A 16,867-nucleotide genomic window follows, 5' to 3' on the forward strand; every position below is an offset into this window, starting at 1 on the left:
GTTTTGATGTCTTTTTAACCAAAACTTCAGTAACTTTCTTAATTGAAGAGAAAAAAGCTAATACGCAGTTGGCAATATCCCCAGTAACTTTCTTAATTAAAAAGAAAAAAAAAAGCTGATATACAGTTGGCAATATCCCAAAGGGTATTTTTAATGAGCTGTATTGCTTATACTATGGGTAACTGTTCAGAACAATTTATTTTTCTATCATATATAATCTGTATAAATGGTTGCATTGTACTTACTTTCCTCCTGTAGCAGCAGGGTGACATCAACAGAACACCTTGTCATTGTCTGTATTGTCTTTAAAAAAAAAACAACCAACATTCTGGTATCAATCATTTGCTAGAACCATTTTCATCATTTATCCAGCTTCCATTTCATGTCACGCCTGACAGTTTCCCATGAGCAACTGAGAAACTTCTGCATAAACTACCATAAGCTTGATTGCTGCTATCATGCTGGTCCATGCAAACAATTTCTCTGCTCACTCTGGAGAGCACAGAGCCTTTGTATTTTGAGGATATGAGGAAATGTTACTGTTGCTGTCACTGTCATGGTCACTATGGAAGTATGGATGCAGTTTGACCAACTTGACAATACTTGACTTAATACTTAGGATAAGTGTGAATTACTATTGCTCCATCTGTTCTGTAAGCTTTGTGTGAACACAATGCACAAGTTTCAGATATTGTTCCCTGGATAGCTTGGCTATGAAGAATATATAGGATAAAATCATCTTTCTGTACCAGATTTTTAAGTGTACAGGATAATCCTAGGTGTATTTTTGGGGGGGGGCAGACTAGAGATACTCACTCTAGAAATATATTTTAAACTGAAATGTATATTTATTTTTTTTATATTTAAATTGTAGGTATTTCAGTACAGTTGCCTAAAGCTTGGAAAGAAGTTTTGGATTTCTTTGATTTTAGTGTTAAGTAAATATAAACTAATATTCCTTCTGATAGAGGTGACAGGATTTTATCTAAAACAAACTTGTTTGGAAAGTGAAATATCTTTTAGCACATACAGCTTAGATTTAGCTATCCTGGGAAACGGAACACAACCAGCTTTTGTCATGTGTAGTCTTTTTTCTTCCTCTGACAAAGCCCCTGACATTTTCTGCAGCAACCTTAGTACATGAGATGAGAGAATCTCCATTGAAGTCCTGGAGTCCCTTTTTTACTTCAAAATTTGCACCCAGTCTTTGTCCTGAGATCAGGGTGACCCTCATGTTTCTAATTTTATTACACAACTCTGAAACGCTTTCTTGGCAGGTAAGGTACTCCAGCATCAGAGTACCTAAAAAGCTGTGAAACATTGGAGTCCTCCTTTGTTAAAAGGTTAATAAACCTCAGTAGATACTTTCATGCATGCCATCAACTTTTACAGGCCCATTTTGCAGTCAGTACTCAGTGCAGCTTCGCTATTAAAAATGCTCTTTAAGTGGCAATCATTTGCTGGTTTTGTAGCTTCTAGTGAGCTCTCTTTAGTAGCTACAAGTGAGCTCTCCCAAAAGTTTTTTCTCCGTGTTTTCCTGGTTTTCAAGTAATAGCTCCCACCCTCCCCAAACCTGAGCAATATCACATTTTAAATATGAAATTACATTCATTATTTTTATTTGACATGACTAACCCAGTGTTGTTTGAGGACAGCGCACATGTGCACTCAACATTATTGTGCCTGATGTTTGTTTCTCAGCTACATGATATGTTCTTATTACGAGTGCTTTTCTTTGGGCCCAGTCCTACCCTCTAATCTAAAATCTATCAATACTCACAGTGCTGCTTGGTTCCCTGATTTATTAACCTCATCCCACCCCTCTGCTTCAAGAAATGGAAGAAAAAAACCTGTTTCCCATGTTCTCACACCAGCTGCTATACTACGAAGTAGAAGACACGGAAGTTGGACAAAATGATAGCAGAACTTGCAAAAGTCTTTCTGCATATGTTTTCTAGCTGACGGTAACCAGAAAGTCTGTAGTAAAACTGTCTAATCATCTTTTCGTCAACATTGTCTCCTTCCTATCTACCTTCCCTATCGTATTTGTAGTGGTAAATATATTAAAGACAGGAACTTATTGAAGCCAATCTTTTTTTATTTACTGAAGTTGCTGGAAAGCTGGTATAAGGCTGAAAGCTACTGTAGGATACTACAGCACATAGGTGCTCTACTGTTATCTTGGATAACTTCTGCTAGTTTGTTCGGTACTGTATAAAAGGTGGACACATGTCTAGAGGCTGTGATATTATAAGCTGTATAATCAAGGAAAGCAGTCTTAGAGTTCCTTGGATGATAAAATGCATCATCTAGTAAGTCCCAGTTCTCACTTTTGTGTTACTGAGATGAATCTGTTCTATAGTGGAAGATATTATTTTAGGATTATTTATCACTGTTTTAACAAAGCGTTGTCCTTCAGGTCTAATAATGAGATAATGCATTCAAATAAGTTACATGTCCATTAGAATACGTTGGTAAACTGATGCACAGTTTGGGAAAAAAGCATGAATGCTTCCTTGATGTTTGTGATCAGGGTTCAGACTTGCAGCTAAACAGATTATCAAGTGTCATTGAATACATGACCAAGACTAACACAGACTGTGTACGGGCTACACTTTTAAGAGGGCTATAACAATTTGATAGAAGATCAGAGGAGAACTACAAGAATTATACAAATTATACAAAAGATGAAAAATACCCAAACTTGAAACTCTATCACGAGATCCTTAAAAAGTGCAACTTATTTAATTTATCCAATTGATGACTGAGTGACTAAATCATAGTCTTTTCCTGCGTGGAAAGAAGATTTCTGATACAAGCTGTTTTTTTAGCTGAACAAAATAACACATTACAGGAACTTAATGCTAGACAAATTCAGAGAAGCAGAAAAATTGTTATTTTGGAATCTAAACAATAATTTGTGAAGTCATTAAGGGATGACCCTTTCCGTCATTAAGGGATTTTTCTGTCAAGGGCTTCTTGTAATCTAATTTAAATGTCTAGAATTGAGCAATTGAAGCCTGAACAAATCTCTTTAGGGCCTTTTGGAAAGGTAACAGGCACCTTTTGAAAGCTGTTCATCTTATTGAGCTTCACTGTCTGTTTTAGGATGGGATTCAAAGTGTATAACAAGGCAAACAGTGTGCTACATGGAAAAAGGCACGGGAATATCAACACTTTAAATGTGCTAACAATCTGCTGACTTTTTTTTTTTTTAAATCCTATGTGAAAATGAACTATGAGGAACCTTGCAGCTTATTCATAGTATTCAGAAAAAATGTTCCGCAGGGTATGCAACACCCAATATTCTATGCAATATACTCTAAATGGTCATAATTTTTGAAGGTAGGTGGCTTTGGCCAAGTTCAGTAGGAGATCATCTTTGTATTTAACTGAAACAAGAGTCAGAAGGATGCTTTATATATGAGCAGTCCTGGATGAGTCTGTGCTGTTGTACACTAGCATGCCATTTGTTAGATGAGGTGAACCTACATTGCTTGGATTCCTCTCAAATACTTGCTACTGTATGACAATTTTGAAATACAATTTACTCTGGGTACTCTTCCCCAAGTCAGAAACCTATTTCAGTCCTCTTGTCTACATCTTCCAGTACATAATGAAAATCATTTCAGTTTCTCTGTGTCTGTACATGTAGACATTTAAAGGTAATGCTAGTAATTTATCCGGGCTGCATGATACGTCGAGATGTACAACAGCTGAATGGCGACTTGAAAGCTGTGTAAGCGTTTAGATGTGTGTTCCTGGAAGGACTAACCATCTGAATTCTTTCCAAACCCAGACTTTTATTCTCTAATTTCCTTTTGTTGCCCTCTTGCCAGTAGGTTATAGATCTAGTACTAGAGAAAGCAAATCTACAACGCTAACTGTGCCAGAACAGCAAAGAACAACACATCATCGTTCACGATCTGTATCTCCTCACCGTGGCGACGATCAGGGCAGGACCCGTTCACGTTTACCAAATGTGCCATTACAGAGGTAGGCATTGCAAGTTCCTGAAACACTGGGTGATTTCAAGTTTCTGGAATCTGTCATTATTAACTTTTCTCTTGTTCAGCAATTTTTAACAATTTTAAAACTTGTTTTGTATCTGAATTTAGTAGTGCGGTATTTGAACTTGCTGTATGCTTTTATTAATCATTCAAGAGCGCTCATGGGCTGAATTGTAACTTTGTAATGCGTACCACTTCTTACTGATATTTTCTTTGTGATTCATCATCTGCGTACCATAACTAAAACGTAGGTTTGGAAATGTTTTTTCAGTCAGATTCTGAATCTTGTATGGAGCCACTTAAGTATATTTGTAGGATAATAAATAGTGGCATGTACAAATTGTGTAATAACTATGAATTAAACTAATTTTGAAGTAACAGCAAGCTGAAATTACCAATTGTGTTTATAATGTGACATTTTTAATGGAAGAAGTAAAAAATACAGAATCAGATAGTGATTTATAAACCTCTATTTTCTGCATTTACTGCTTTTAATAGACAACCTATTAAAAGGAGAATCCTTTTTGAGCTTTTTATTTGCATGCTTTATGCTTTTTTTGAATAGTGTCATACAGACTGTTTAAGCACAAAAGTTGACCCACTTGATTTTGCTTGTTTTATTGTGCAGGGCAATAAGCTTCTCTTGCAACCTCTCATGAAACCCTAAAAATCAGCCAGTTTTTACCAGTTTTCCTTTCCTACATTTTTTAGGAAGCTTTATTCTTGAATTACTGCAAGAGCTTGAAGTGTTGTACTAGCAACATTATTGCCCACTAGGCATGGTAGTTTACTGAAAATCTACCCTTCTTAGCTGAGTTTTGTGTACAAAATTCTGTGCTACAGTACTGTCCTTATCAATCGTTTGGTGTCTCTTTTTTGGAGTTTCATCAGGGGTCATTTAATACCAGACATCTGTGATGTTTTAAATTGATGGTATATTCTGGAAAACCAGCTTCTCCTCCCAGTTGACAATCCTGATGATCTTGCTTCTTCCTTTCCATCCTCCGTGCCACATATACTGTTCCTGTGTGTTGAAATTTTGTGTGCTGCTTAAGTCCCTGCACTCATCCCCCTGTTACCTGAGTTTTTACAGATGAAGCTATTTCACTACCCACCAAATAACTTGCTGTTGCATTTCTCGGTAATGCATTCTTAACAGATAGAAGAGTATGGCTGTACATAAACCAGACTGTGGCACTGACTCTTTTTTTTTTTATAGTAGAGAGAATGAGAGCTCCTCATTCTGCTTTTGCAAACAATTACATGTGCTCTTGTTGACTCTTTCTATCTACAAGCACGATGCACAAATGAAATATTTAATAGTCAATCCCACCCGTCCTTTCATTTTATACTTTGAAAAACTAATGCATCTTGTTCCAATGGCAGTTACTAAACTAAAGGAAGAATCTGCCCTTCAGATAGTAGTTTCTTTTCTTGTTCTTTTCCATGTGAAGAGAGCTTTAAATTACTGTCATGGGGGTCAGAGTTTACCTGCATTTATACAGAATCATACCCCTTTTGTGTAACACTTAAAGATTTTTATCAATCTGCTGTAAATTCCCATATCCTATCCCAGATTTTCTTAAAGAATACTTGGAGATACCTGCAAAAAGTTGACAGCCCCAGATCAGCCCTTTAGAAATCTGGTTGTGAATCTACAAATGCATAAAACTTCATTTCATGTGAAGTGTTATCAGTTCTTCTGTTATCTCAGCTATTCTTTAAGTACAGGCTTTGAAAATGCCATTACTGAATCCAGCAGTATACACAGAAACAGGCATGTACTTCTAAATATGGTAGAAATGGATGCTTTCTATGCTCAGAGGTGTTTTGGTTTTTTTTAATCTTAGGAGTTGATATTTTTCTAGAAGTCGTATATTAACAATTTAATGATTAAAAACTTCCTTCAGGCAACTTGTACTGTAATCCATTAAGCTGTATTATTTATGAGAAAACAAGATTATCATACATATTTCTGCCTTTCAGGAGTTTAGATGAAATTCATCAAATGAGAAGATCACGTTCTCCAACTAGACACCATGATGCCTCCAGAACTCCAGTTGATTACAGATCCAGAGACATGGATAGTCAGTATTTGTCTGATCAAGAAAGGTACATTGTCAGCCTGAACTTGGAAAAAATTTTAGAAATGTCTTTGCCAGTTTGCCTAATTTTCAAGGGTGCAGTAGAGACATGACTGATAGTAATGGGAAAGGGAGAGAAATCACCCTAACTGACAAATCTAGTGTCATGGTTAAATTATCTATACCTCTTCTTTGGTAAAACTGTGCACTGGGTTGACAGTAATAGCAAGTATCTAGACTAATGGTTCTTGGGTGTTTGTCCTAGAGTATTCTGCTGTTTGTTTCATGAATGAAGCCCAGAGATTTTTGCTAGAAAACCATAAATCTGGACATATGCCCTAGCTCTTCTTGTAACTCAGAATTTATCTGTTTTGGTAGCCAGCAAGATACCAGGTATGCGTTCCTACTAGTTGGGAGTTGCATATGCTATGATTTGCGTTCCGGTGCTTATAGATTTTGGACATCTATATATGAAGTCTCACAGCATCTTATGTGACATTCTGGTGAACTTGGTACAGTACCCAAGCATAGCAAGGATAGTTGCAGTGCTTGTAATTAGCAAAAATCTCCAAACTTAGATGCGTGACATGTACACATGTCTCCCTGGAATACATGCAGTGGCTACACTCCTCAGAGAATGCTTGGTCTCTCTTAGTAGGCATTGTTTTCAGGTATCTAGGAATATATTCTAATATAATGGAAGAAAATGAGAATTTCTGTTTAGTTTATAGCTAAAAAAAGTTTAAAAAGGTATTTCAGTTCAGTATTTGGGAAACATAATGGTGGCAGTCACATAGATTATCAATTTTTGTGGGTTGTTTGTTTACTTCAAAAAAAATCATATAGCTAAACTGTAATGGCAAACGTTTACCATTCATATAAGATCAACTATCCTAGTAATGCCTTTGGATATTTTTTTTTTGCAGTAAGTTACTATATTTTATGACTAAAGACAACAAAACTTTTCCAAATGATCCAGTAAATTCAATAGAGAACATACACTTCATAGTGATGTGAAAACGTGTAAAGAATAAATCATAAAAATCTCTGGAACTCTTTGTCCAGTTTTGAAGCAACATAGAAATTGAATAACAGATGGCTTTTGCAGTTAAATTAGTTCAGTTTTGTGTATGATCTTGCCTGGTTTGCTTTTTGAATGTGATAACATACATACAGGAATTAATGAGTTATTCAGAACATTTTCAAATTCAACTTTATAGGCAAAAGTATGTACAGAATTTTCTAAGTTGGATTGTTGTACTGAATTTCCTTTCAGAGGTGAATTGAAATGCTTCTTAAATGTAGTAGTCAGATTTATAGTTTAGGTAATTTAAATAATTCTCACTTGTTGCAAATGTTTCATGTTATTATTTATTGTAAGTAGTGATATATTAAAAAGATTCCTGAGGGTATTTATTGGATAGATTTCTTATTCAGCAGATCTGAAGAGGTAGACACATTAAAAAGTAGCTTTTGTTAGTAGAAAAAAATATAAACAGTTAACTGTCTAGAAATTTTTCTTCCAGTAAAGCCTCAAACCATGATATAAATGATTATATATGCATGGAGGGCAGGGCTTGCATTGAGGCTTTCTTGGACATGAGACCAGAGCCACAGCAGCAGTGGGCTGGTGGATTTGTTCAGAGGCGTAAGATGCAGTTTTCAGCTCTTTTCAATGTTCAGAAAACGCTTTTCAGAAGTTTAAAGATCAGACATGATGGATGTACGTGGCTTATTTGCAGGATTTAAAGATGAGTCCATGTACTTACTCTCCTTGAGTAATAATCTTGTCTGCAGTGGTCTCCTTTCTCCTGTTCTCATCTTTTCCCCAGATTTCTTCAGTTGTGGAGACTGTTTAACCCTCGCAGGTTTCACTGTCTTTCATTACATAAGAGCAGCATCATAGGGAAGATCAAAACCAGCTTTTGTTGAGGAAGATTCTCTATTGCATCCAAGGATTTAAAAACCCAATCTTTATTCAGTGTTATGTATTAGTATCAATAGTAGTATAAGTATTATGTGTTGTTCATTTACTGAACCCCTCATCTAAACAAGTACATTCATGTAGATACCTAACAAAAACCTGGTTTGAAAGGTGAGTAATTACCTGATAGTTACATGGCAGAAATTACAGTTGCTGATCACTTTTGATCATTTTCTCAATGATCTGTTATTGGTCCCAAATTAATAGTGAATATTCTGAATAGATTTTTGTAAAAGTAGTTACTATAGTCTCTTACTAAAGCAACTGGTATGATAAATTTCCAGTGGAAGTGATTTGTCCACTTTACCTTTTTTTTATTTATATTTATATACATATATACACGTGTGTGTGTGTATACATATATACATCTGTTAGGAAAAGCTTTTTATTAGGAAATCTAGCTAAGCAGTATATTTTGCTCTGCATTTAGGATCATCGTCCAATTTTCAAGGGCGTGGCCCTCTTCATTTTTTTTTTAGTGTTTCTTTTATTCCTAAATAAAATTTTTAATGTGAGTACTAAAATACTCACATTAGATGACACTTGTTTTAGAACAACAATCTTTATTTTAAATGTCTCCAAACCAGACTTAATTTATTATAGAATTGTGAGTATCTTCTTATATTATCAGTAATCTACTGTGATGGATTCTTTTACTTTGTTTTTTTAACTTGAAGATTTCATGGTGCATTTGCTATTTTATATCCCTTTTCTGGATGAATTTTATATTACTGTTTGCCATGGGCCAATTACAATAGATAATCTTTGGCTTAGCAAACGTAGAGTAAATATTAATGAAGTACCCTGTGATCTAAAATGGACTTTGCAACTACTTCACAACTCTTAAGAAAATGGTAACTGTTTTCCTGAAGTGCATTTTTATTTGTAATTTGGAAAGGTGCATGTAAATTCTGTCAGTCCTCTGAGCTTATGAATGGAAATTTTACTTAAAAAACAAACAAACAACAGTTCAATTTTAATACATTTTGTTGCATCAAATCAGGCTAGTGGTTCCAGATGCAAAGCTAAATCTCACATGTGACTCGCAAGCTGTTATTTCAAGCTGCCCAGTTTAGAATTTTAGATACATATTACCTATATTGCATCAATTAAATGAGTCATTTTATAATGGCATGAAGCAAAAAGCACATTGAACAACTGCTGCTTTATCTATTTTATAATCTTTTCTCTCTTTGTCGCCATAGTACTTCATATTATTCCCTGCTTCTTATAAAATAGCATGTTTCCATGAAGTTTACCTTTAATTTCATATTTACAATAATTAGGATGTTTGGAGCTCAGTCTTTCTGATTCTGTTGAATTGCATAAAACTACAAGATTAATTCAAGGGATATTTCATATCATAGTCATATTTACCATAGGCATAAATATGTATTAATTTTACCATCTTGCTGGCTGTAGCATGTGTTTGGTTACAGTAAATAAAAAATAGAATAGATGGCTGATTTTCTCAATTGGAAACAGCAAGAAACAAAAAAAGTCTGATGGCTGATTAGCAATTTTTTTGTTTCTTTAGGATTGCATTACAAAATACTGTCAATAGCTCTAAGTCAGATTTTATATTTGGCCAAATGTAATAATTCCAGTGAACATATATTTTTGTTTTTCCTAAAAGGGTGACTGGTTACTCTTCTCATAAACCGATCTGCAGTAAATTAGTAGTAAACCCTCCCTGTTTTTTCATCTATGATTTTGTGGCTTAGGAAGAAAAAAAAAACCCACAAAACAAACAACAAGCATAATTCTTTTTTTTTCTAAAGTGCTTCTTTAATTAGTTCACAGGAAAGGAGGTTTTTAGAGAAATGTAGCTGTCTTATGGATACCTTTTGTCATGAAGAGCTCTGAAACAGTACTTCTGAATTTTAAAAGGAGAAATCCCACAAAAATAGGTGCCACGCTAAAAGGAATTTGTTGAACATGTAGTTATCCCAGGCATTTTTTGGCTCATATTTGAGAAGTGCAGTCTGGGTTTGAACATTATCAGACTATCTGGGTGGAAGCTTCTTGTTTCTTTTTATGTTTTCATTTGCATATCATTGGCATAACCCATGTCATCTAATGCTTCATAATTATATCTGTTTCACTCACCACCCATCCTGTCTGTGCAGTGAGCTTCTTATGCTGCCCAGAGCAAAACGAGGAAGAAGTGCAGAGTGCCTACATACCATCAGGTAACTACAGGAATTTGGTAATCATGAACACATCTGGTTAGTTGTCTATACTTTATGTGCCCAACTTTTTTCCATAGTGGTGTTAGTCCCAGTAAGTAAAGAACTTCCCAGTACATTGTGATCCAGGTGTCAGTTTTTCTTTTTTGTTTGTTTTAATTCAGATTGAGATGTGTATATATGTTTGTGAACTTCAGGATTAAAGCAGTTGAAGAAATTCTGATTTTGCAATTATATTTTGTGATAGATTTTCTGTCTAGTCACAGAAGTCCTGATCTCCCAATGCACGACAGTGTTATTATAATTTCAAACATTCCTTTTTAGTTGTTTTTGTGTTTTCTTTTATTTGCATTTTTATGTTTATATTACAGCCACGCAGAAGCCAACAATCTTTACTTGTTGTGACACTTAATCTCATGCTGATTTTGGTCACTTGTAGGGGAAAGAACAGTGATTAACGAGGGCTCACTGGGAACTCCAGATTTGAGGAGTCTCGTATTACTTGGTTTTGCATCTACAAATTGTGCTATAAATTAGATCCAGGCATAAACTTTGTAGTTTGGGCTCATCTTCAATCTTTATTAATCTCTCGTTCCAAAGCGTGGAGCTCCCTGTCTCAACTCTTCCGAATGTTGTGAAACTAAATGGGACTGAAATATCTTTATCTAACAAACCTAATTCTGCCCCTCCCCGCCTTTTTTTTCCACCGCATCTGTTAACTTTGTTAAAAATACATGTCAGATTTTGTAGAAAATCTTCCATTTAGAATCAGTAAAAATGTAGGTTGAAGTTGAAGTAGTTAACCAGTCAACTACTTCAACCAAGTAGTTAACCATTTTTCTGTTCGGGATCTGGGCGTTGCTAAGAGTTTTACGTCAGTGCTATATGTTTGAAACCATCAAACTTTTAAACCCATGTTGTCTAATGTACTTACTCATTTACTTGGTGTAGGATTTTCCCATACAGAGTAGTTTGGTTTTTTTAATATGCCTTGGGTTGCTTTAATTCTCTTCATCGAATTTGAAACAGCATCGAAGATGCTGTGATAGGGTCCTATTATAAGGCACAGTAGTATAAAGGTAAAATAATAAATATGAAAACTTTCAAAAAAAATCTGTGCATCAGAGAAGCTGTTAAATGAAAAATTAAGTTTTTATTATCAGTAGAAAGAGTTTCATTCTCATACTTTATCTAAAAAAGCCTTTTCCTCACCATTTTAGGTTTTAAAAGTTAAAAATTTATTTCACTCCCTGTTATTTTATGTCCTTTTATTGTCATGCAATAGCAATTTTTCCTCCCTCCTTCCTATGGCCTTTCTCTTTTTGCTGTATCTTCTATAGCTTCACCCCCCTCCTTGTCCCCAGCTCTGTGCGTTTTCCTTTCCCTCTTAAAGATTATCATTTTCATTAGAATTCTTCAATGAAAATGCTTAAATTCTCACTTAATTCACAAAGTAAATATTGTATTATGAACTTTTGATGCACTTTGCCCAGCCACTGTAGATGTCCAATAGTTTTACAAATCTACTAACCAGTCAGGCCAGCTAACCAGCTAAAAATTGTGCACGGGCAGCAATGGAGTTAAGCAAGCGCTACACTGAATTCAGAGAGTACAGCCTTGTCTTGCCTTTTTCCTTATTCTAATTATTGCTGTTACTTTTTTATGATCAAGAAAAGTAACAAATTCACCCCTTTAAAGTAACAGTAATGGTATACTATAGAACAGAATGGTACTTTTAATAATGTATTGAAGGTGAATATAAGGGCAATAGAAGACAATAGATTGATTTTTAAATTTAACTCTGAGGCTTATACAGCTTAATCCAAGTTTGAATAATACCCAGAAAATTGCCAATATCCATCCTTGACTGAATAGTCTCAAAGAGTGTTTCAACAAAAATTTGTTCTGTGCATTGGTTGCCATATTTTGTCCTTTCTCATTTGTAGTGGCCTGACATTTATTAATGTTAGAAACATTATAAAGCTTTATCCTTGTTTTCTAGAGAGCTTGCTGAATAATTGAGACAGCTTCAGCTTAAACTGGGAAAGAAATGTTAAGGGTTTAATGTTAAATGAAAGAAATACTAATGTGAGATAGTCCAAGCTACAAAGTTAAGATATATGGTTAGTTTAATACACCAGTTTAGAACGATACTAATCCTAGTTGTCCATCCTGTCCGTCTGCATGCAATTATTGACTAACAGCAGAAATGCTGGAAGGACATGTGTACCTATGCCGTAGACCATGGCTTGTCACATTCTATGTCTTAGGTCACGCCCACTTTGATTGCTAATATCTGCTAATATGCCAGGATTGATCTGATGGACAACCATTCCTTTATTCCAACTTTGCAACGTCACAGTGACCTCTGCTAGAGATGTCAGCAGTGATGACCGCTAAACCTGTACAAGAAGGGTCAAAGCTCCTCTGTTAAATCCCTCAGGGTTTTACAAACACTGGGGTTTCCAGGCAGAGAGTTGTTTCATCTGTCTGTGACACAGCTGGGTTTGTAATGTTGATCTGCTGTGCCTAGGTCCAAGCCTCAACAGGAATCAAAATGTTCAAAACCCTCAAGGCTGCTGGTCCTTCTGCTAATAGCACTGCAGCTGTGTCCTGGTAGGGTATGTGGAAAATTGTTAGAACTTGGTTATTAACCCTTAACCATTAAATGGCCATGATTCCCACTCAGAGGCCCGTCTGCCTTTAAATTTCTCCCTTATTCATTGGGTAGAGCTGGATAACAAAGTAAACATTTCCTGTTCTAAAATCTCATGTACTGTAAATGGTATTAGACAGTTGTCACGTAACATCTCAGAGTGCTGCTGTGCTGGCTGATACAGTAGATCTCCTAGGTTTTTTAATTAGCTTATTAATAATAGCATTTACTTACTGTTAAACATTGAAGCTAATAAACTACTTCCAAAAGACTTCCATATTCAAAAATGCCGGATGCTAATACATCTGTAATTAAGTTTGTGATACTATATTTCACTGTTTCAGCAAGCTTTTCATGCTTAGCTACTGAAGATGTTAAACTCTCTGTAGGCTTAAGTAAGGCATCACTAAGAGGAATAAAGACCAAGTTTCATATCAACCTAATCCTTTACAACAGCTTGTATATTTTAATTAAAAACCTCTATAAATGGAATTTAGATTACTTTAATTACAAGGAAAAAAAACTGAGCTGACTAGTACTGTCACGAGTTCATAGACTGCATTAACAAAAGTGTAAATACAAAAATTTGTCCCCCAGATAGCTGTCACAGTAGTTGAGAAAAACATATATTGAGGAACCTACTCATATGGCTATTAAATGTAGTAGAGTATTATGCATTTATTTTACATTTTGGTCAGTCTTGGCTTACCTTTGCCTGTCTTTTTATTTCTGGCATGTTTTTGTTTGTTCTGTTTTCTTTTCTGTTCCACCACATTCAAGAAGTTCTGTTAGGCACTATAAAACATTACCACCCAAGATGCCTTTACTAGAAAATGGTACTCATTGGAGCCTATACAGGTAAGAAGTGTTTAGAGTCCCCTTTAAGTAATTAGTTCCTTTCTAAAAAAATAAATAGTCTTGCTTTGTTAAATAAAAGAAACAATAAAAATGTTTCATACACTTTTTATAACTGAGAGATAAGGGATATAATCCTAAAATAACTTCATATAACTGTTTAAATTAACCCCCACGTTACAAAAAATACCCAAACCAAGTCACTTTGTATTAGGTAGAGTTGTCTTCACTGTTAAAATTATATGTTGCATGTTTTTCTTTGTTGCATTCTTTTGTTTATGTATAAGGTTTTGGTTACATGTCAAATTTATTTTCATTTTGTTTAAAAAATTTTAATTTACAAAGCTCAACTCTTCCTGCATGTGCTAAGACCAAATCCGTGATTAGACAGGATATTTCACTCCTTCATGATTGCCTTAATTCACGAATACCGAAATTTGGAGATGATCTACTGGTTAGGTAAGAAACTGAGGCTTAATCCCCCCTCCTGTTTGGTATCTAGTATGGATTTGCAGAGTAAATGAGCTTCACTGTAAAGTAATTTCACATAATATATAGTGTATCTCATCCTTTTATGTTGGCTTAAGATTTACTGCTGTTAATAAGGATTTTAAATTTATTGTTTGATATTTCTCATTCCACTTTTTTACAAGTGGATGTTGTTCTGTCTCATTCAGTTTTAAGCATTTCGACAATCTTAGCAAAATATTTCTAGCAGTCTTTTGTTTGCTTTTATTTTGTAAACAAATCTTGGCACTGTCATCCAGTCAGCTCTTTTACGTTTTCCTTAATTAAATCATTGTGATTCTACATTTTCTGTAAAGAGAGCATTATTTTATGAGTTAATATCTAACATTGTATTCCTTTCTTTGTTTTCTTTTTCTTTCTCTTCTACCATTGGATGCAATGCACTGGCACTAGTGAACTACAGCCCTCCCTTGACAGGGCTAGGAGTGCTAGTACCAACTGCTTGAGACCAGATACTAGTTTGCATTCACCAGAACGAGAAAGGTATAAAATAAAAACTTATGAATTTCTTGTCATCTGTGCTGGTGATCTCTATCAGTTTTGTTTTTCTTCATATGACTACTCCACATTCTTGTACATTCATGTCTGCTTTGGTATTTGTAGACATTTTTGCTCCCATATTCATGTATGTCATGTGAACTGTGTGTTGGAGTTTATAACTGCTTCTGGCTTCTTTCCTTGTTTCAGTTCAAGCTGTTGTCATTGTTAACAAAAGTCCTCAGTATGCTGATAATAGCATTGCAGTGTTAAGTATTTTGACAAAGTACCACTTGGTTCTTTATCTTCATCATCATTTGCTAAAAAGTATTACATTTGTTTCTTGCCTGTTCTGTGGACTGCTAAGGCGGTGACATAATTTATAAATTATGACAAAACTCTCGTATTTCAAGCCAGAACTGTAGTTTGTGTAGTGATGTATTTTCTACAAAACAGCCAAACTTCATTGCTTTCTTAATCTTATCTGCTGCATCTGCTTTTGCAATTACAAGGCAAATCACTGCATTAAGTTTTTTTCACTCTGTGACATTATATTAAGGCTCACATAAGTCTTAAGAAGACATGTTTGCAATTTAAATGAAATATTGTTCTGTCATATATCGTGCGGGCATTTTATGGATGCTTTCTGAATTTTTAACATTACAATAGCTTCATTCAAAATCTTAAATGAACCAAATACTACTGGTGTGTTTGACAGATGGGATTGTTTCACAAGGGAATTTTTCATCACCGCCTGTGTTTTTGGCTAAGAACTGTACCATTTTAGAGTGAGATTTTAGCTTCACTGAAGGCAGTAATAGGCTCCCATTGAGTGGGACTATGGTGGAATTACAATTTCATCTGTGCGATACATATTGAACTAGCGTGGCAGTTAATAATGCAAAGTTGCTTTGTCAGTCCCCACAGTGCGGCGGTTATAACAGTTGCATCATTTTCATTATTGTGGGAGAGGACCTGTGAAGAAGGGCAGCAAGAATGTAGTTCTCCCTTTGAGATAAGGTTTCTCCTAAGTTTTTTGTGAAATTTCCCTTCCTCTCCTCCCCCCCACTTCTCGCTGCTCTTTGATTGGAACTTTGCTTTTCTCAAGTTGTGCCCCTGTTGCAGAGGAGTGGCTAATGTTCTGCTGAGATAAATCAGATGTATCTACACTAGTTCATTCCTTTTTGAGATTGAGGTCAAGATATCATAGATAATATATACATGGTTATTAAAAAAAACCCAAAAAATTATGACAGAAATAAGGCCACTCAGAATGAAATACAGGTTATCATTCTAGATTTTTTTAAAAAAATATCATAGCCTCATATTAAGAACTAAGTGTGTAGATATATACAGCTGTATTCATCTACAAGCAACTATTTAATGTAATAACTTTTATTTCAAGATGCCACCCATCATTTGAATATTCAGTGAAACAGTAACTGGCAGTTGTAAACTATCTAATTAAAATATTATACTCAAAACTACACCTGTCACTGATGTTAACTAGTTCTATTGTGTCTTTCTAATTTATGCCCAGCAACCTCTGTCCTATAGGCACTGCACTGAATCTGCAGCATTTTTCATCAGCTCATTGTAAAGAAAAGTGTTTAGTCTGTGTTAATTGCCTCTACTGCTACTAAACACATGGTTTTACCGAATCATCTGTGAGCCTGATCCAGAAGAATTGTCCATCACTATGAAACTTTTTACTTATTTCTTTTAGAAGTCCTAAATAGGTGCTTTTGAATTGGGATCCTTCATGGGGGTGCAGAAAACTCTTTTTTAAGAAAGTCATATTCAAATTTTCCACGATGGTTTTGTTGGAAATAAGACCTGTGTGGCTCTGACACAGGATTTAGGACATACTTTTTTTTAAATTTTTTCTTCCGACATAGATGATGTTTTTCCAACACAGCCCAATTTTTGGAGGAAGATGTTATGTTTAATGTATAAAACCCACCAAATTAATATTTTTGGTTTGGGGTAAGCTAATTTTAGAAGATTTAATTGTCCACTGTTGACTGTATCTGCTTACACTTCAACGTGAGGTTAGCGATCAGTTGCATGTAATGATAGAGGAG

The 16,867-nt window shown here is 35.0% G+C and overlaps 1 protein-coding gene across 50 annotated transcripts in view; it reads left to right on the plus strand.

The window, feature by feature from the left end:
- The window catches only part of RIMS1 (regulating synaptic membrane exocytosis 1), a 338,964-nt gene that overhangs the window by 209,625 nt on the left and 112,472 nt on the right, over window positions 1–16,867 (plus strand). For 26 of the 50 annotated variants that reach the window (XR_011328372.1, XR_011328371.1, XM_069804663.1 and 23 more), the window contains 6 exons: window positions 3,840–3,996; window positions 5,997–6,122; window positions 10,208–10,270; window positions 13,704–13,781; window positions 14,124–14,237; window positions 14,700–14,789. Coding sequence is in view for 48 of the 50 variants with exons in the window: in XM_069804663.1 (XP_069660764.1) it covers window positions 3,840–3,996; window positions 5,997–6,122; window positions 10,208–10,270; window positions 13,704–13,781; window positions 14,124–14,237; window positions 14,700–14,789 (628 nt within the window). In the remaining 2 variants the exon portion in view is untranslated. The remainder of the gene's footprint in view (window positions 1–3,839; window positions 3,997–5,996; window positions 6,123–10,207; window positions 10,271–13,703; window positions 13,782–14,123; window positions 14,238–14,699; window positions 14,790–16,867) is intronic. The other 24 variants (XM_069804633.1, XM_069804638.1, XM_069804640.1 and 21 more) reach the window with 6 other exon arrangements.

Source organism: Haliaeetus albicilla, chromosome 17 (genome assembly GCF_947461875.1).
Source record: "Haliaeetus albicilla chromosome 17, bHalAlb1.1, whole genome shotgun sequence".
Classification (NCBI taxonomy): Eukaryota; Metazoa; Chordata; class Aves; order Accipitriformes; family Accipitridae; genus Haliaeetus; species Haliaeetus albicilla.